General features: G+C 43.5%; 1 protein-coding gene across 2 annotated transcripts in view; it reads right to left on the minus strand.

Annotated features, from left to right (window-relative positions):
- The window catches only part of SDHC (succinate dehydrogenase complex subunit C), a 54,060-nt gene that overhangs the window by 23,860 nt on the left and 9,883 nt on the right, over nt 1–20,317 (minus strand). For both annotated transcript variants that reach the window (XM_030824063.1, XM_030824065.1), the window contains one exon: nt 15,599–15,700. In XM_030824063.1, the coding sequence (XP_030679923.1) occupies nt 15,599–15,700 (102 nt within the window). The remainder of the gene's footprint in view (nt 1–15,598; nt 15,701–20,317) is intronic.

Raw genomic sequence — 20,317 nt, forward strand, 5'->3', positions numbered from 1 at the left:
AGTCTCGCTCTGTTGCCCAGGCTGACAATGGCATGATCTCAGCTCACTGCAAAATCCGCCTCCCGGGTTCAAGCGATTCTCCTGAATAGGTAGTATTTTCCAAAAAAAAAAAAAAAAACCAAAAAAAAACCGCTTTTGCATTCCTGTCTTTTCACTTTTTTTTTTACCCCCCCGGAACAGAGTCTTGCTCTGTCACCCAGGCTGGAGTGCCATGCCACGATCTCAGCTCACTGCAACCTCTGCCTCCCGGGTTCAAGAGATTCTCCTGCCTCAGCCTCCTGAGTACCTGGGATTACAGGTGCCTGCCACCAGGTCCACCTAATTTTTGTATTTTTAGTAAAGGGGTTTCATTACCTTAGCCAGGCTGGTCTTGATCTGACCTCATGATCCGCCCGCCTCGGCCTCCCAAAGTACTGGAATTACAGGTGTGAGCCACTGCGCCCGGCCGTGTTTCCACTTTTTACTTTAAAAATACAAACCTGGGCCAGGCGTGGTGGCTCACGCGTATAATCCCAGCACTTTGGGAGGCCAAGGCAGGTGGATCACCTGAGGTCAGGAGTTCGCAATCAGCCTGACCATGGAGAAACCCCGTCTCTACTGAAAATACAAAATTAGCCGGGTGTGGTGGCACATGCCTGTAATCTCAGCTACTCGGGAGGCTGAGGCAGGAAAATTGCTTGAACCCAGGAAGCGGAGGTTGCGGTGAGCCAAGATCACACCATTGCACTCCAGTCTGGGCAACAAGAGCAAAACTCTGTCTCAAAAAAAAAAAAACCTGTATCAGGATTAGGTTAAAAAAATAAATTAAAGAAAAAAGGAAACTGATTTATGGAGAAGGATCCCTACCTTTACCAGACTGCATCACTGATAGGGCTGAGAAAAAAAAATGATTATAACTCAAAACTCCTTTCGCAAGGAGAAACATGGGTCAAAGACACTCATTAAAGTTGGAGCTGGCCTTCCTTCCTCTTTCTCTCTTTCTTTCTCTTTCTTTCTGATGGTCTCCCTCTGTTGCCCAGGCTGGAATGCAGCGCCATAATCTCGGCTCACTGCAACCTCCCTGCCTCTGGCTCCCATGATTCTCCAGCCTCGGCCTACCGAATACCTGGGATTGCAGGCGCACACCACCACGCCTGGCTGGTTTTTGTATTTTTGGTGGAGACGGGGTTTCGCCGTATTGGCCAGGCTGGTCTCCAACTCCTGACCTCCAGTGATCTGCCCACCTTGGCCTCCCGAAGTGCTGGGATTACAGACGGAGTCTCGCTCACTCAGTGCTCAAAGTTGCCCAGGCTGGAGTGCAGTGGCGTGATCTCGGCTCGCTACAACCTCCACCTCCCAGCCGCCTGCCTTGGCCTCCTAAAGTGCTAAGATTACAGCCTCTGCCTGGCCATCACCCCGTCTAGGAAGTGAGGAGCGTCTCTGCCTGGCCATCACCCTGTCTAGGAAGTGAGGAGTGTCTCTGCCTGGCCATCACCCTGTCTAGGAAGTGAGGAGTGTCTGCCTGGCTGCCCATCGTCTGGGATGTGAGGAGAGCCTCTGCCCGGCCGCCCCATCTGGGAAGTGAGGAGCGCCTCTGCCCGGCCGCCCCTTCTAGGAAGTGAGGGGCATCTCTGCCCGGCCACCCATCCTCTGGGAAGTGAGAAGCGCCTCTGCCTGGCCGCCCTGTCTGGGAAGTGAGGAATGCCTCTGCCCGACCGCCCCGTCTGGGAAGTGAGGAGCGCCTCTGCCTGGCCGCCCATCGTCTGGGAAGGGAGGAGCGCCTCTGCCCGGCCGCCCCGTCTGGGAAGTGAGGAGCGCCTCTGCCCGGCCGCCCCATCTGAGAAGCGAGGAGCGCCTCTGCCCAGCCGCCCATCGTCTGGGATGTGAGGAGCGCCTCTGCCCGGCCGCCCCGTCCGGGAAGTAAGGAGCACCTCTGCCCGGCCGCCCATCGTCTGGGATGTGAGGAGCGCCTCTGCCCGGCCGCCCCGTCTGTGAAGTAAGGAGCACCTCTGCCCAGCCGCCCATCGTCTGGGATGTGAGGAGCGCCTCTGCCCGGCCGCCCCGTCTGGGAAGTGAGGAGCGCCTCTGCCCGGCCGCCCCGTCTAGGAAGTGAGGAGCGCCTCTGCCCAGCCGTCCCATCTGGGAAGTGAGGAGCGCCTCTGCCTGGCCACTGTGCAACCTTCCAAGTGGGAACTGACAGCCTTCATTGTAGAATGAATGAAGACGCTGGCACTGATTATATAACACCTTGGCAGCTATCTCAAGTCCTTGATGGTGGAGGTATTGGAATTATAAAAGAAAGCAAACACACAAATTTGACTAAAGGTGATTTTGTGACTTCTTTCTATTGGCCCTGGCAAACCAAGGTTATTCTGGATGGAAATAGCCTTGAAAAGGTGATATATATACACGAACGTATCTGATTTTTTTTCCCCCGTATAATTCTTACTTTGTGCATTTGATATTCAGTTGTGTTTGTAATCATGGAAAAATAAAAGCATATATATATAAAAAAAAAAATAATGAGGCATAAAAAATAAAATAAAAAAAAAAAAGTTGGAGCTGGCATGGTGGCTCACACCTGTAATCCTAGTACTTTGGGAGGCCAAGGCGGGAGCCGCTGAGTTCAGGAGTTCAAGACCAACCTAGGCAACACAACGAGACCCCATCTTTACCAACAACAACAAAAAAAAAAATTAGCTGGGTGTGGCGGCAGAGGCCTGTGGTCCCAGCTACTTGGGAGACTGAAGTGAGAGGGTCGCTTGAGGCCAGGAACTCCAGGCTGCAGGGAGCTGACTGTGCCACTGTACTCCAGCCTGGGTTGGGGAGAGAGAGACAGAGACCATGCCTCTAAATAAATAAATATAGTTGATACAATTAGCAAGTAATCACTATAGGCCGGGCGTGGTGGCTCACGCCTGTAATCCCAGCACTTTAAGAGGCTGAGGTGGGTGGATCACGAGGTTAGGCGTTCGAGACCAGCCTGGCCAACACGGTGAAACCCCATCTCTACTAAAAATACAAAAATTAGCCAGGCGTGGTGGTGCATGCCTGTAATCCCAGCTACTTGGGAGGCTGAGGCAGGAGAATGACTTGAATCCGGGGGGCGGAGTTTGGCGTAAACGGAGATCAAGCCACTGCACTCCAGTCTGGGCGACAGAGCGCAACTCCATCTCAAAAAAAGAAAAAAGAAAGAAAGAAAGTAATCACTGTAATACCACCTGGGTCCCTCTGTTTCTCCAGGTATAACACTGACGGAAGAAAACCTGAGTTTCATTTATCCACAGTTTCATATAATACATGGTCATCCTTGAATCCTCCCTTATTATATGCCCCAAAATATCCAAACTGAACATACCACTTATTTTCTAATAAATTACCTGTCCCAAATTTTTATATACAATCTTCTGGATTTAGTATATATTTCTTAATCCACAGTAGTTCTGAAATACTTTTTGTCATCAAACCCCTTTTTAAATTATGAATCATCAACTTTCCATTGAAGGACAACCAACATTGTTATTCTAGACCTAGTTCTCAAGCTCAAGAGAGAACTGGTGGGTAAAATGGAAAGAACAGTCTTTGAAGAAAGTCTCTGAAGAAAGCTAACACTCATCTTGGAATGTTAGCTTAGACAAAGAATACTAAGCATAATCAAACCATATATTCAACACTGTGAAGAGAAATAAGGAGGTTAAAAAGATCTCAAAAGAAAATTCTGCCTACGTAATGAAAATGGTCACAGTAAGTAAGAAAGGGGTATTCCCAAATAAATTAAAAATATTAATACTAACTAGATACCACTCTGATCAACTCAGATTTAACAAGAGAAATATAAAAGGTGGAAGAAGAGCGACATACCACTCTGATCAACTCAGATTTAACAACAGAAATATAAAAGGTGGAAGAACAGCCACATAACCAAGGACAGAGAACGATGGCATAATTTGGTAAGAAGAATCAGGAGACCGAAACCCAGAATGAGCTGAGGCTTGCAACAATTTCAAGGACAACAAAAAAGAGCTTTTAAAATTGTATTCTAACGCAGAGAGCCTCCTAACTGGGATGAACAATTTTATGCTAATTGATGACAAGAGTGTGAAACAGATTGCACAACTATTTTACTTGTCAAAGAGAATGATTATCAGCATGAAAAAGACAGAACAAATATTGATCTGAAAGACTTGAAACCCTAAAGAGGTGAAGAAATTGGAAGATTCCAAACACACTTGGGGCTCTGGGACCAGATGAATCAAATCCCATGACTGAAAGAGCTAATAGAAGAAACGTATACACTATTCTGGAAATCTTTCAGAAATACTGATACACAAAATGGGAGTGATGTAATATGAAACTGCTGAATTCAAATGTTACCCTATTTTTCAAAAACGGTTAAAATCATAGCCTGGCTAGCCCAGTAATGACAAGGTAAAATATATTGTTTTCTAAAAATAACCATAACATTATTTCCAGTCCCCCAGGATCTTCCAGAATCTTGTCATTTCTCATCAAGCAAGTATTTAGCCTCCACCCTTGAACCTGGGCAGGACTTGATGACCAACTGCCTCAAAAGATAGAATGCGGCAGAAGTGATGCTGCATGACTTACGAATTCTCCTTCCTTCCTCATGCTATGTGGAAACCCAAAGCAGCCTACACAGATATGTGAAAAGACCTATGTGGAGAGAAAATAAGGGCCCCATCCAAGAGCCAGAATCAACCCCAAGACATGTGAGTGACTGGATCTTCAGATTAATTCAGGCCCTAGCCTTTGTGTTTTCCAGCTGAGGCCTCAGGCATCATGGAGCAAAGACAAGTCTTCTTCACTAGTCCCTGTTTGAACATTAGGTAAGAGTCTAGTACAGAAAATCAAGATGTGGCCAGGCACAGTGGCTCACGCCTGTAATCCTAGCACTTTAGGGGGCTGAGGTGGGCAGACTGCCTGAGCTCAGGAGTTTGAGACCAGCCTGGGCAAGATGGCAAAAAAAAAAAACCCATTTCTACAAAAAATACAAACATTAGCCGGACATGGTGGCGTGCGTCTACAGTCTCAGCTACTTGGGGGACTGAGGAAAGAGGATTGCCTGAGCCTGGGAGGTCGAGGCTGCAGCGAGCCGTGATCACGCCACTGCACTCCAGCCTGAGTAACAGAGGGAGACTCTGCCTCAAAAGCAAAAAAAAACAATAAAAAATACCTCCAGAAAGTAAAAACATTTCTCCAACGGCCCAGACTGCCAATGGCCAATAAGTACATGAAAAGATGTTTAACATCACTAACCATTTACTTCCAGGCCTCTTTCAAAAAACCCAAAAAATGGGTAATAGAAAATATGACTTCAGGTATCTCAGATATCTTTCCCTGACATGCCACTCTGGATACAGCCCCGTGTTCCCTGCTGCTTTTTTCCCCCCAAGTATGTCTGGAGTTACATAACCAGAAAAGCAAATAAGGTAGTGAAAAACTCACCTCACCAACCTACAACCATTCTTTATATGACCTGTGAAAAAAGGCCAGGGCTTTAAATACAGATTCAGAATAATTCGGGATGCTCTTTTGTCTTTTTCATTATAATTCTTCCCCAAAACTTTTTTTTTTTTTTTTGAAATGGAGGCTTGCTCTGTTGCCAAGCTACAGTGCAGTGGCGCGATCTCGGCTCACTGCAACCTCCGCCTCCCGGGTTCAAGCGATTCTCCTGCCTCAGACCCCTGAGTAGCTGGGACTACAAGCACGCGCCACCACGGCCAGCTAATTTTTGTATTTTTAGTAGAGACAGGGTTTCACCTGAGATCAGGGTGGTCTCAATCTCTTGACCTTGTGATCCACCCACCTTGGCATCTCAAAGTGCTGGGATTACAGGCATGAGCCACCACACTGGGCCCCCCTAAAACTTTTATCTCTTTAAAAAGAAAGTTTCACGATTGAGCAGCAAGAAATGAGATCACTTATTAGCCTCCTTCTGTTTTAGTGGCATGTCCAGTTTCTACAAACAGGGTTATTCCAGGAATCTGGCTTGGAAAAAAACTGAAGGGTTATGGTATTTGTGGAGGTGGTTAAAAAATGGCCAGCCTCACTGGCAGGAACCCAAGAGAGTAGCAGAGCTCAAGATACTTTGCTGGGTTAGCCTAAAAAAACAAAAAGCAGATTTACAGGGACTTATCTTCAAAGACATCAGCAAAAACTGTTATCAATGCCACTTTTGAAGATGAGATAAACAGAGATGTATGTATATATGTATGTATGATGTATGTATATACTTATATACACACACATGTGGTATGTGTGTGACAGAGATTGCATACATATATATGCTACCTCTATCCACAGACAGGGCCTAGAAGCAATGACATCCTAGTAGCAATGAGCACATCTAGCACCCAGATACTGATTTCACAGGAGTCATTTTGAAGAACTCCTATTGGCCAGGTCTGGGACAATTTGAACACCAAAATAAATAATAACAAAGTATAATCCTTTGGGGAAATTAATGCTTGATCCATATTATCCTTGAGTCCATACTGATAAAGAAAGCAAGCTTTACCCTATCATAACAAATAAATCTAGAAAATATTATTATAATATATAAAATTAGCAACATTACATTTGGCAACTATCACAGTTAATAAATGATTTAGGCAAGTACCTCCAAGATACTGGTGAGTAAATATCTGATGAGAAAGAATATTCAGAGTTTCAAAGTATCTCCCGCCAAAATATGTATTAATTAATAAATACAACATCCTTATTCAGTAACTTTACAGTAGAGAAATCTAGCAGACACATCTTAAACAGTGACAGAAGTTAACATTACCAGTAATGGGATAAATCATCAGCACATGCCTCCTGATACAATGTACTGACAGAAGGATAGCATTACTGCAGGGGTATGGGGTATTCCTGCCAAAAATGCATAAATCATAAAACACCAAACAAACCCAAATTAAGGAACATACTAAAAATGTCAAGGTCATAACAAATAAGGAAAGATTAAAAATCTCTCCCATACTGCAGGAAAAAGAGACATGACAACTAAATGTAATATATAATTCTAGGTTCAATCTTAGGCCTATAAAGGACATTAATGGGACAAGTGGCAAAATTTGAATGGGACCTAAGGTTTAGATAGTAACATTGTGACGGTTGTACTTTGGAGACTGTCTTGCAATTGAGGAAATGCACAGCCAAGTATTAAGAAGTTGTAATAGGCAGAATAATAGTTTCCTTAAAGATGTTCATGTTCTAATCTCTAGAACCTATGAATATGTTACCTTTTACGGCAAAGGGGAATTAAGGTTGCAGATGAAATTAAGGTTGCTAATAAGACAACCTTAAGATAAAGAGACTAGGCTGTGTGCAGTGGCCCACACCCGTAATCCCAGAACTTTGGGAGGCCGAAGTGGCAGGACAGTTTGAGCCCAGGAGTTCAAAGCCAGCCTGAGCAACATGGCCAAACTCCATTTCTAGAAAATATTTAAAAATTAGTCAGGCATGGTGGTGCATGCCTATAGTCCCAGGTACTTGGGAGGCTGAGCTGGGAGGATCACTTAAGCCTGGGAGGTCGAGGCTGCAGTGAGCCATGATCATGCCCCACAAGTTTTATTAAAAACTAGTAGAAAACTTGTGCATTTCAGCCTGGGCAACACAGCGAGACCCTGTCTCAAAAACAAAACAACATAGACTATCCTAGATTATTAGGACGGGCCCAGTGTAATCGTAAAGGTCTTTAACAGCAGAAGAGAGAAATGAGAAAAAAGAAAAGCAGAAGAGGCTCACAGAAGAAAGGAGTCAAAGAAGAAATGAGATGACGGAAGCAGGGTCAACATGATGTGACTGAAGAACTCAATGTAGCAATGCTGGTTCTGAAGATGGAGGAAGGAGGGCAGAAGCCAAGGAATTCAGATAGTCTCTAGAAGCTAGGAAAGGCAAGGACATGGATTCTTCCCTAGGGCCTCCAGAAGGAAACAGAGCCCTGCCAACACCCTGATTTTAGCCCAGGGAGATCTTGTCAAACATCTGACCCACAGAACTATAAGGTAATAAATTTGTGTTGTTTTAAGTCACTACGTTTGCAGTAATTTGTTATGGCAGCAAATATAAAATTAGTATAGATTAAGATGGCCGAACAGGAACAGCTCCGGTCTACACCTCCCAGCCTGAGCGACACAGAAGACGGGTGATTTCTGCATTTCTGTTTGAGCCACCGCTGCTGACACCCAGCCAAACAGCGTCTGGAGTGGACCTCTAGTAAACTCCAACAGACCTGCAGCTGAGAGTCCTGTCTGGTAGAAGGAAAACTAACAAACAGAAAGGACATCCACACCAAAAACCCATCTGTACATCACCATCATCAAAGACCAAAAGTAGATAAAACCACAAAGATGGGGAAAAAACAGAGCAGAAAAACTGGAAACTCTAAAAAGCAGAGCACCTCTCCTCCTCCAAAGGAACGCAGTTCCTCACCAGCAACGGAACAAAGCTGGAAGGAGTTGAGAGAAGAAGGCTTCAGACAATCAAACTACTCCGAGCTATGGGAGGAAATTCAAAACAATAGCAAAGAAGTTAAAAACTTTGAAAAAAAATTAGACGAACGGATAACTAGAATAACCAATGGAGAGAAGGGCTTAAAGGAGCTGATGGAGCTGAAAGCCAAGTATCGAGAACTACGCAAAGATTGCAGAAGCCTCGGTAGCAGATGCGATCAACTGGAAGAAAGGGTATCGCTGATGGAAGATGAAATGAATGAAATGAAGCGAGAAGGGAAGTTTAGAGAAAAAAGAATAAAAAGAAACGAACAAAGCCTCCAAGAAAATTGGGACTATGTGAAAATACCAAACCTACATCTGATTGGTGTACCTGAAAATGACAGGGAGAATGGAACCAAGTTGGAAAACACTCTGCAAGATATTATCTAGGAGAACTTCCCCAATCTAGCAAGGCAGGCCAACATTCAGATTCAGGAAATACAGAGAATGCCACAAAGATACTCCTCGAGAAGAGCAACTCCAAGACACATAATTGTCAGATTCACCAAAGTTGAAATGAAGGAAAAAATGTTAATGGCAGCCAGAGAGAAAGGTCGGGTTACCCACAAAGGGAAGCCCATCAGACTAACAGCTGATCTCTCGGCAGAAACTCTACAAGCCAGAAGAGAGTGGGGGCCGATATTCAACATTCTTTTTTTTTTTTTTTTTTTTTTCAAGACGGAGTCTCGCTCTGTCACCCAGGCTGGAGTGCAGTGGCGCAATCTCGGCTCACTGCAAGCTCCCCCTCCAGGGTTCACGCCATTCCCCTGCCTCAGCCTCTCCGAGTAGCTGGGACTACAGGCACCTGCCACCACACCCGGCTAATTTTTTGTATTTTTAGTAGAGATGGGGTTTCACCGTAGTCTCGATCTCCTGACCTCATGATCCGCCCGCCTCGGCCTCCCAAAGTGCTGGGATTACAAGCGTGAGCCACCGCGCCCGGCCTTCAACATTCTTAAAGAAAAGAATTTTCAACCCAGAATTTCATATCCAGCCAAACTAAGCTTCATAAGTGAAGGAGAAATAAAATACTTTACAGACAAGCAAACGCTGAGTGATTTTGTCACCACCAGGCCTGCCCTAAAAGAGCTCCTGAAGGAAGCACTAAACATGGAAAGGAACAACCGGTACCAGCCCCTGCAAAAACATGCCAAATTGTAAAGACCATCGAGGCTAGGAAGAAACTGCAAAATAACCAACTAACATCATAATGACAGGATCAGATTCACACATAACAATATTAACTTTAAATGTAAATGGGCTAAATGCTCCAATTAAAAGACGCAGACTGGCAAATTGGATAAGGAGTCAGGACCCATCAGTGTGCTGTATTCAGGAAACCCATCTCACGTGCAGAGACACACACAGACTCAAAATAAAGGGATGGAGGAAGATCTATCAAGCAAATGGAAAACAAAAAAAGGCAGGGGTTGCAATCCTAGTCTCTGATAAAATAGACTTTAAACCAACAAAGATCAAAAGAGACAAAGAAGGCCATTACATAATGGTAAAGGGATCAATTCAACAAGAAGAGCTAACTATCCTAAATATATATGCACCCAACACAGGAGCACCCAGATTCATAAAGCAAGTCCTGAGTGACCTACAAAGGGACTTAAACTCCCACACAATAATAATGGGAGATTTTAACACCCCACTGTCAACATTAGACAGATCAATGAGGCAGAAAGTTAACAAGGATATCCAGGAATTGAACTCAGCTCTGCACAAAGTGGACCTAATAGACATCTACAGAACTCTCCACCCCAAATCAACAGAATATACATTTTTTTCAGCACCACACCACACCTATTCCAAAATTGACCACATAGTTGGAAGTAAAGCTCTCCTCAGCAAATGTAAAAGAACAGAAATTATAACAAACTGTCTCTCAGACCACAGTGCAATCAAACTAGAACTCAGGATTAAGAAACTCACTCAAAACCGCTCAACTACATGGAAACTGAACAACCTGCTCCTGAATGACTACTGGGTACATAATGAAATGAAGGCAGAAATAAAGATGTTCTTTGAAACCAACGAGAACAAAGACACAACATACCAGAATCTCTGGGACATATTCAAAGCAGTGTGTAGAGGGAAATTTATAGCACTAAATGCCCACAAGAGAAAGCAGGAAAGATCCAAAACTGACACCCTAACATCACAATTAAAAGAACTAGAAAAGCAAGAGCAAACACATTCTAAAGCTAGCAGAAGGCTAGAAATAACTAAAATCAGAGCAGAACTGAAGGAAATAGAGACACAAAAAACCCTTCAAAAAAATTAATGAATCCAGGAGCTGGTTTTTTGAAAAGATCAACAAAATTGATAGACCGCTAGCAAGACTAATAAAGAAGAAAAGAGAGAAGAATCAAATAGATGCAATAAAAAATGAAAAAGGGGATATCACCACCGATCCCACAGAAATACAATCTACCATCAGAGAATACTACAAACACCCCTATGCAAATAAACTAGAAAATCTAGAAGAAATGGATAAATTCCTCGACAAATACACCCTCCCAAGACTAAACCAGGAAGAAGCTGAATCTCTGAATAGACCAATAACAGGTTCTGAAATTGTGGCAATAATCAATAGCTTACCAACCAAAAAGAGTCCAGGACCTGATGGGATTCACAGCCAAATTCTACCAGAGGTACAAGGAGGAACTGGTACCATTCCTTCTGAAACTATTCCAATCGATAGAAAAAGAGGGAATCCTCCCTAACACATTTTATGCAGCCAGCATCGTCCTGATACCAAAGCCTGGCAGAGACATAACCAAAAAAGAGAATTTCAGACCAATATCCTTGATGAACATTGATGCAAAAATCCTCAATAAAATACTGGCAAACCGAATCCAGCAGCACATCAAAAAGCTTATACACCATGATCAAGTGGGCTTCATCCCTGGAATGCAAGGCTGGTTCAACATACGCAAATCAATAAATGTAATCCAGCATATAAACAGAACCAAAGACAAAAACCACACGATTATCTCAATAGATGCAGAAAAGGCCTTTGACAAAATTCAACAACCCTTCATGCTAAAAACTCTCAATAAATTAGGTATTGATGGGACGTATCTCAAAATAATAAGAGCTATCTATGACAAACCCACAGCCAATATCATACTGAATGGGCAAAAACTGGAAGCATTCCCTTTCAAAACTGGCACAAGACAGGGATGCCCTCTCTCACCACTCCTATTCAACATAGTGCTGGAAGTTCTGGCCAGAGCAATCAGGCAGGAGAAGGAAATAAAGGGTATTCAATTAGGAAAAGAGGAAGTCAAATTGTCCCTGTTTGCAGATGACATGATTGTATATCTAGAAAACCCCATTGTCTCAGCCCAAAATCTCCTTAAGCTGATTAGCAACTTCAGCAAAGTCTCAGGATACAAAATCAATGTACAAAAATCACAAGCATTCTTGTACACCAATCACAGACAAACAGAGAGCCAAACCATGAGTGAACTCCCATTCACAATTGCTTCAAAGAGAATAAAATACCTAGGAATCCAACTTACAAGGGATGTGAAGGACCTCTTCAAGGAGAACTACAAACCACTGCTCAAGGAAATAAAAGAGGATACAAACAAATGGAAGAACATTCCATGCTCATGGGTTGGAAGAATCAATATCGTGAAAATGGCCATGCTGCCCAAGGGAATTTATAGATTCAATGCCATCCCCATCAAGCTACCAATGACTTTCTTCACAGAATTGGAAAAAACTACTTTAAAGTTCATATGGAACCAAAAAAGAGCCCGCATCGCCAAGTCAATCCTAAGCCAAAAGAACAAAGCTGGAGGCATCATGCTACCTGACTTCAAACTATACTACAAGGCTACAGTAACCAAAATAGCATGGTACTGGTACCACAACAGAGACATAGATCAATGGAACAGAACAGAGCCCTCAGAAATGATGCCACATATCTACAACTATCTGATCTTTGACAAACCTGACAAAAACAAGAAATGGGGAAAGGATTCCCTATTTAATAAATGGTGCTGGGAAAACTGGCTAGCCATATGTAGAAAGCTGAAACTGGATCCCTTCCTTATACCTTATACAAAAATTAATTCAAGATGGATTAAAGACTTAAATGTTAGACATAAAACCATTAAAATCCTACAAGAAAACCTAGGCAATACCATTCAGGACATAGGCGTGGGCAAGGACTTCATGTCTAAAACACCAAAAGCAATGGCAACAAAAGCCAAAATTAGGCCGGGCGCGGTGGCTCATGCTTGTAATCCCAGCACTTTGGGAGGCCGAGGCGGGCGGATCACGAGGTCAGGAGATCGAGACCATGGTGAAACCCCGTCTCTACTAAAAATACAAAAAAAAAAATTAGCCGGGCGTGGTGGCGGGCGCCTGTAATCCCAGCTACTTGGAGAGGCTGAGGCAGGAGAATGGCGTGAACCCGGGAGGCGGAGCTTGCAGTGAGCCGAGATTGCGCCACTGCACTCCAGCCTGGGCGACAGAGCGAGACTCCGTCTCAAAAAAAAAAAAAAAAAAAAAAAAAAGCCAAAATTGACAAATGGGATCTAATTAAACTAAAGAGCTTCCGCATAGCAAAAGAAACTACCATCAGAGTGAACAGGCAACCTACAGAATGGGAAAAAATTTTTGCAACCTACTCATCTGACAAAGGGCTAATATCCAGAATCTACAATGAACTCAAACAAATTTATAAGAAAAAAACAAACAACCCCATCAAAAAGTGGGCAAAGGACATGAACAGACACTTCTCAAAAAGAAGACACTTATGCAGCCAAAACACACATGAAAAAATGCTCATCATCACTGGCCATCAAAGAAATGCAAATCAAAACCACAGTGAGATACCATCTCACACCAGTTAGAATGGCCATCATTAAAAAGTCAGGAAACAACAGGTGCTGGAGAGGATGTGGAGAAATAGGAACACTTTTACACTGTTGGTGGGACTGTAAACTAGTTCAACCATTGTGGAAGTCAGTGTGGCGATTCCTCAGGGATCTAGAACTAGAAATACCATTTGACCCAGGTATCCCATTACTGGGTATATACCCAAAGGACTATAAATCATGCTGCTATAAAGACACATGCACACGTATGTTTATTGCGGCACTATTCACAATAGCAAAGACTTGGAACCAACCCAAATGTCCAACAATGATAGACTGGATTAAGAAAATGTGGCACATATACACCATGGAATACTATGCAGCCATAAAAAATGATGAGTTCATGTCCTTTGTAGGGACATGGATGAAACTGGAAAACATCATTCTCAGTAAACTATCGCAAGGACAAAAAACCAAACACCGCATGTTCTCACTCATAGGTGGGAATTGAACAATGAGAACTCATGGACACAGGAAGGGGAACATCACACTCCGGGGACTGTTGTGGGGTGGGGGGAGGGGGGAGGGACAGCATTAGGAGATATACCTAATGCTAAATGACGAGTTAATGGGTGCAGCAAAACAACATGGCACATGGATACATATGTAACAAACCTGCACATTGTGCACATGTACCCTAAAACCTAAAGTATAATAAAAAAAAAAAAAAAAAGAAAATTAGTATAGATTGTGGTCACTAGAAGAGGAGTGCAGCTGTAACGAATACCCAAAAATGTGGAAGTGCCTTTGAAATTGGGCAGTGGGAAGGGACTAAAAGAATTTTTAGGACCATGATTTTTAAAAGCCCAGATTGCCTTGAACAGATTTTAGTAGAAATATGGATGTTGTGCTGGTGAGGATGTGGAGAAACTAGAACCCCTATACACTGCTAGTGTGAATGTAAAATGGTGCAGCCACTTTGGAAAACAATCTGGTAGTTCCTCAAAATGTTAAACATAGGCCGGATGCCGTGGCTCACGCCTGTAATCCCAGCACTTTGGGAGGCTGAGGCAGGTGGATCACGAGGTCAAGAGATCAAAACCATCCTGACTGACATGGCGAAACCCCGTCTCTACTAAAAATACAAAAATTAGTTGGGCGCAGTGGCGCATGCCTGTAGTCCCAGCTACTCGGGGGCTGAGGCAGGAAAATCGCTTGAACCTGGGAAGTGAAGGTTGCAATGAGCCGAGACTGCACCACTGCACTCCAGCCTGGCAACAGAGCGAGACTACGTCTTAAAAAAAAAAAAAAAAAAATGTTAAAAATAGAGTTACCATATGATGCAATAATTCTACTCCTAGGTATACACCCAAGAGAAATGAAACATATGTGCACACAAAAACTTGTACACAAATAAATGGTCATAGCAGCATTATTTGTAATAGCCAAAAAGTGGAAACAGCTCAAACATCCATCAATTTATAAATGGGTAAATAAAACATTGTATGTACATACAATATTATTCGGCCATAAAAAGGAAGGAAGTAGGCCGGGCGCGGTGGCTCACGCTTGTAATCCCAGCACTTTGGGAGGCCGAGGCGGGCGGATCACTAGGTCAAGAGATCAAGACCTTCCTGGCCAACCTGGTGAAACCCCATCTCTACTAAAAATACAAAAATTAGCTGGCTGCAGTGGTGCACACCTGTAGCCCCAGCTACTCGGGAGGCTGAGGCAGGAGAATTGCTTGAACCCGGGAGGCAGAGGATGCAGTGAGCCGAGATCACGCCACTACACTCCAGCCTGGCAACAGAGCAAGACTCTATCTCAGAAAAAAAAGAAGAAGAAGAAGAATTTGCAATGTTGCAACTTCTGTATAACTTAGCATATATACTATATACCTTCCATATAAAGGTATATGGGAACTCTGTATGTTACTTCTGCAATGTTTATGTAAATCTGAAATTGTTTCGAAAATGTTTTAATTAACGGGAATTATATTTTGACTTACCAGAATTTTCTAAATGGTAGTTTTGCAAAATAGATTACCCTTGTAATGACAGAAGATAGAATTTAGTCATCTCCACATAAAAAAGGTGTAAGATAATCCTTATGTTATCTCCCTCTACCCTGAAGGGTTCACCTCATCTACACAGCAGTATTTTGGTTGAGTAAAAGTGAGGTAAGTATCAAGTAGGCTAAAGATCAACCTTCAGAACTTTCACCCACTACCTCTAGATTCTCTGGCTCCAGAATCCTTACCTGTAGATAGTGATGTGGGGTGATAGAGGACGGTTTGAACCTATATTCTTATTCCAGAACCGCTCCATCTCTTCTTTGGCTGTGGTTCCCAAAGGAACAGCACTAAAATAAAACCAGACAGTTTGAAAATAACCAAAAGTAAGCTTGGTTTAATATTTTGCATAACATTAAGTCAATATTTTGCAATACCAGCCAGGCATGGTCACTCACGCCTGTAATCTCAGCACTATGGGAGGCCGAGGCGGGCGGATCATCTGAGGTCGCGAGTTCGAGACCAGCCTGACCAACATGGAGAAACCTCATCTCTACTAAAAATACAAAATTAGCCAGGTGTGGTGGCGGGCGCCTGTAATCCCAGCTACTCGGGAGACTGAGGCAGGAGAATCACTTGAACCCAGGAGGCGGAGGTTGCGGTGAGCCAAGATTGCGCCATCGCACTCCAGCCTGGGCAACAAGAAACTTCCTCTCAAAAACAAAAAAAAAAATTTGCAGTATCTTTTTAGAAAAGGTTTTGTTAGGGAAGCAGGAGCCTAGGAGAGCCAGAGTGACACTATTTTAAAATCGACTCCATCTTGTTATAGCAACAGAAAACAGAAAATAAAAATAAAGATAAAAATAAAATAATAGGCCGGGCACAGTGGCTCAAGCCTGTAATCCCAGCACTTTGGGAGGTCGAGGTGTGTGGATCATGAGGTCAGGAGTTCAAGACCAGCCTGGCCAACATGGTGAAACCCCATCTCTACTAAAAACAGAAAAAAATTAGCCGGGTGTGTTGGCGCACGCCTGTAATCCCAGCTACCTAGGAGGGTGAAGCAGGAGAATCACTTGAACCCGGGAGGCAGAGGTTGCAGTGAGCCAAGATCACACCACTGCACTCCAGCTTGGGAGACAGAGCAAGATTCCGTCTCAAAAAAATAAATAAATAAAATAAAAATAAAAATAAAATAAAATAAACTCCATCTTAAAACTAGCAAGGTACATTCCTTGCCAGTGACAACCCACGGTTCTAAGATGTTTACAGCTAAGGAAGCAGCTTGGTAATACCTGCAAGGACAAACTCCAACAACAGAAAGTCCAGATGTCTCAATACCCGTAACAACATATGCTTTCAAAATAATTATAGTTATGCTTTAATGTACTTACACACTAAAATGTCAAGGATAGTTTTCTTTAAATCAATAGAATAATAAATTCTGTCATGCTGTCTGGTCCCCCGCATGTAGGCACGGCTTAGTTTAGTCCTTACATAGACAACATCCCTATATAAGAAAAACTTAGGCCAGACATGGTGGCTCACGCCTATAATCCCAGCACTTTGGGAGGCTAAGGTGGGCAGACGGCTTGAGCCCAGAAGTTTGAGACCAGCCTGGGCAACATGGCAAAACCCTGTTTCCACAAAAAATGCAGAGAAAATTTAGCCAAGCATGATGATCCGAGCCTGTAGTCCCAGTTACTCGGGTGGCTGAGGTGGGAGGATCTCCTGAGTCCAGGGAGGTAGAGGCTGCAGTGAGCTGTGATTGCATCATGGCACTCCACTCTGGGCAACAGAGCAACACTCTACATCAAAATATTTTTAACAATTGGCCAGGTGCGGTGGCTCATGCGTGTAATCCCAGCACTTTGGGAGGCTGAGGCAGGCAGATCACGAGGTCAGGAGTTTGAGACTAGCCTGACCAACACTGTAGAACTCCATCTCTATTAAAAATACAAAAATTAGCTGGGCGTGGTGGTGCACACCTGTAATCCCAGCTACTCAGGAGGCTGAGGCAGGAGAATCGCTTGAACTCAGGACGTGGAGGTTGCAGTGAGCCCAGATCATGCCACTACACTCCAGCCTGGTCGACAGAACGAGACTCTGTCTCAAAAAAAAAAAAAAAAAAAATCAAAAATTTAAAAATTTAAAAAAAAATAAACCTTAAAGACCTAAAATATATATATATACATATATATTTAAAAAAAAGAGAGAGAAAGAAGAAAAAAAGACAGCATGTTCCCCCACTTGCTTTCTGAGGACACCCTACTATATAATTGAGTAGTTTCTAATAAACTTGCTTCTTTCACTGCACTTTGCTACTCACCTTGAATTCCTTCCTACATGAGATCCAAGAGCCCTCTCTTGGGGTCTGGGTCAAGATCCCTTTTCTGTTAACAGTATGGTGGGCTGGATAAACCCACAGTATTAGGAAAACATGTTCTTTCACTTATTTTATTTTTATACCAACTTTAATTCAGTTAACCTGAATCATCTGATGAGGTCGTATCAGACGATAACTCTCCTTTTTTTTTTTTTTTTTTAATTTTGCGATGGGGTCTCGCTCTGTGGCCAGACTGGAGTGCAGTGGTGCAATCTCGGCTCACTGCAACCTCCGCCTCCTGGATTCAAGTGATCCTCCTGCCTCAGCCTCCCGAGTAGCTGGGACTACAGGCACATGCCACCGCGCCCAGATAATTTTTGTATTTTCAGTCGAGATGGGGTTTCACTACGTTGGTTGGTCAGGATTGTCTTGATCTCTTGACCTTGTGATCTGCCTGCCTCGGCCTCCCAAAGTGCTGGGATTACAGGCATGGGCCACCGTGCCGGGCCGATAACTCTGCTTTCTAATCCCACCCAATACACAGGTCTGGCAATGAAAGCACAACTTCTTGTTGGGTGGCGGGGCAAGTATATTTTAAAAATATTCACATTGGCCGGGCGCGGTGGCTCACGCTTGTAATCCCAGCACTTTGGGAGGCCGAGGCGGGCGGATCACGAGGTCAGGAGATCAAGACCATCCTGGCTAACACGGTGAAACCCCGTCTCTACTAAAAATACAAAAAAAAAAATTAGCCGGGCGTGGTGGCGGGCGCCTGTATTCCCAGCTACTCGGAGAGGCTGAGGCAGGAGAACGGCATGAACCTGGGAGGCGGAGCTTGCAGTGAGCCGAGACTGCGCCACTGCACTCCAGCCTGGGTGACAGAACGAGACTCTGTCTCAAAAAAAAAAAAAAAAAAAAAATTCACATAAATAGATTATGCTTTTCCAGGGCCACAGTTTTATCTCATACATTACCATCTGCTCTCATCTGGCTTTTCAAGATTCCCTTTCAGGTTCTCAAATATCAAAAACTAGATTCAGCTCGGTACCTCAATAGTTTCTTGGTTTCCTTTGTCATTGGGCTAGGTTGAAACCAACTATTAAACAGCCATGCTCAGGCTATGCACAATTCTCCATTGCCCCATCCAGGTGATCCTTCTACCTCAGCCTCCCGAGTAGCTGGAACTACAGGCACACCACCGCCACACCCAGCTAGTTTTTGTATTTTTTGTAGAGAAGGGGTTTCACCATGTTGCCCAGGCTGGTCTCAAACTCCTAGGCTCAAGCGATCCGCCCACCTCAGCCTCCAAAAGTGCTAGGATTACAGGCATGAGCCACCATGCCCAGCCTACTAAATTGTTGAGGATAGCTGTTTCTTATTTATTTAATTTATTTATTTATTTATTTATTGAGACAGGTTATCCCTATGTTGCCCAGACTGGTCTTGACCTCCTGGGCTCAAGGGATCCTCCTGCCTCAGCTTCCCAAAGGGCTGGAATTACAAGTGTGAGCCACCACATCCAGTCTTTTTTTTTTTTTTTTTTTTTTTGAGACGGAGTCTTGCTCTGTCCCCCAGGCTAGAGTGCAGTGGCGCAATCTCGGCTCACTGCAAGCTCCGCCTCCCGGGTTCACGCCATTCTCCTGCCTCAGCCTCCCGAGTAGGTGGGACTACAGGTACCCGCCAACACGCCTGGCTAATTTTTTTGTATTTTTAGTAGAGACGGGGTTTCACCGTGTTAGCCAGGATGGTGTCTCGATCTTCTGACCTCGTGATCCGCCCGCCTCGGCCTCCCAAAGTGCTGAGATTACAGGCTTGAGCCACCGCGCCCGGCCAGTCTTCTTTTTTTTAAAATAGAGATGAGGGGTCTCACTCTACTGCCCAGGCTGGAGTGCAGTAGCATGATCATAGCTCACCGCAGCCTTGAACTGCTGGACTCAAGCCATCTTCCTGCCTTAGCCTCCCCATAGCTGGGACTATAGGCACACACCACCACACTCAGCTAATTTTTTATTTTTTAATTTTTTGTAGAGACTGGGTCTCTCTCTGTTGCCCAGGCTGGTCTTGAACTCCTGGCCTCAAGTGATCCTTCTGTGTAGGCCTCCTAAAGTGTTGGGATTACAGGCATGAACCACCATGCCTAGCTGATTATATTTCTATAAAATACATTATTTGGAACAAATGAAAAATCTGAAAATCAACTGTATATCAGATAAGAGTTCATCAATGTTAAATTTCCTGAATTCGATAATTATGCTTATATAATTATACTGCATTATGTAAGACAATTTCTTTGTTCTTAGGAGAAATATTTAGAGGTAAATGGTCATGATATTCACAACTTACCCTTAAAGCATTCAGTGAAAATACTAATAATTAAATATATATTAGGCTGAACTACACTAAATCATTAATATTTCACCAGTTTTGACCTACAAAAATAAAAATTTCATATGGTATAATCTAAAATACAAAAGAGTGATAAGCAAACACAATAAAATGTTAACAGTTGGCAAATGTGGGTGAAAGATATATAGAATTTCATCCTACTATTCATATAACTTTTCTGAAAGTATAAAATATTTCCAAAATAAAAAGTTTTTAAAAAGTAACACAAAGGCAATTGTTGACATCAACAGGCTGAGAA

Source organism: Nomascus leucogenys, chromosome 12 (assembly GCF_006542625.1).
Source record: "Nomascus leucogenys isolate Asia chromosome 12, Asia_NLE_v1, whole genome shotgun sequence".
In the NCBI taxonomy this organism is placed as follows: domain Eukaryota; kingdom Metazoa; phylum Chordata; class Mammalia; order Primates; family Hylobatidae; genus Nomascus; species Nomascus leucogenys.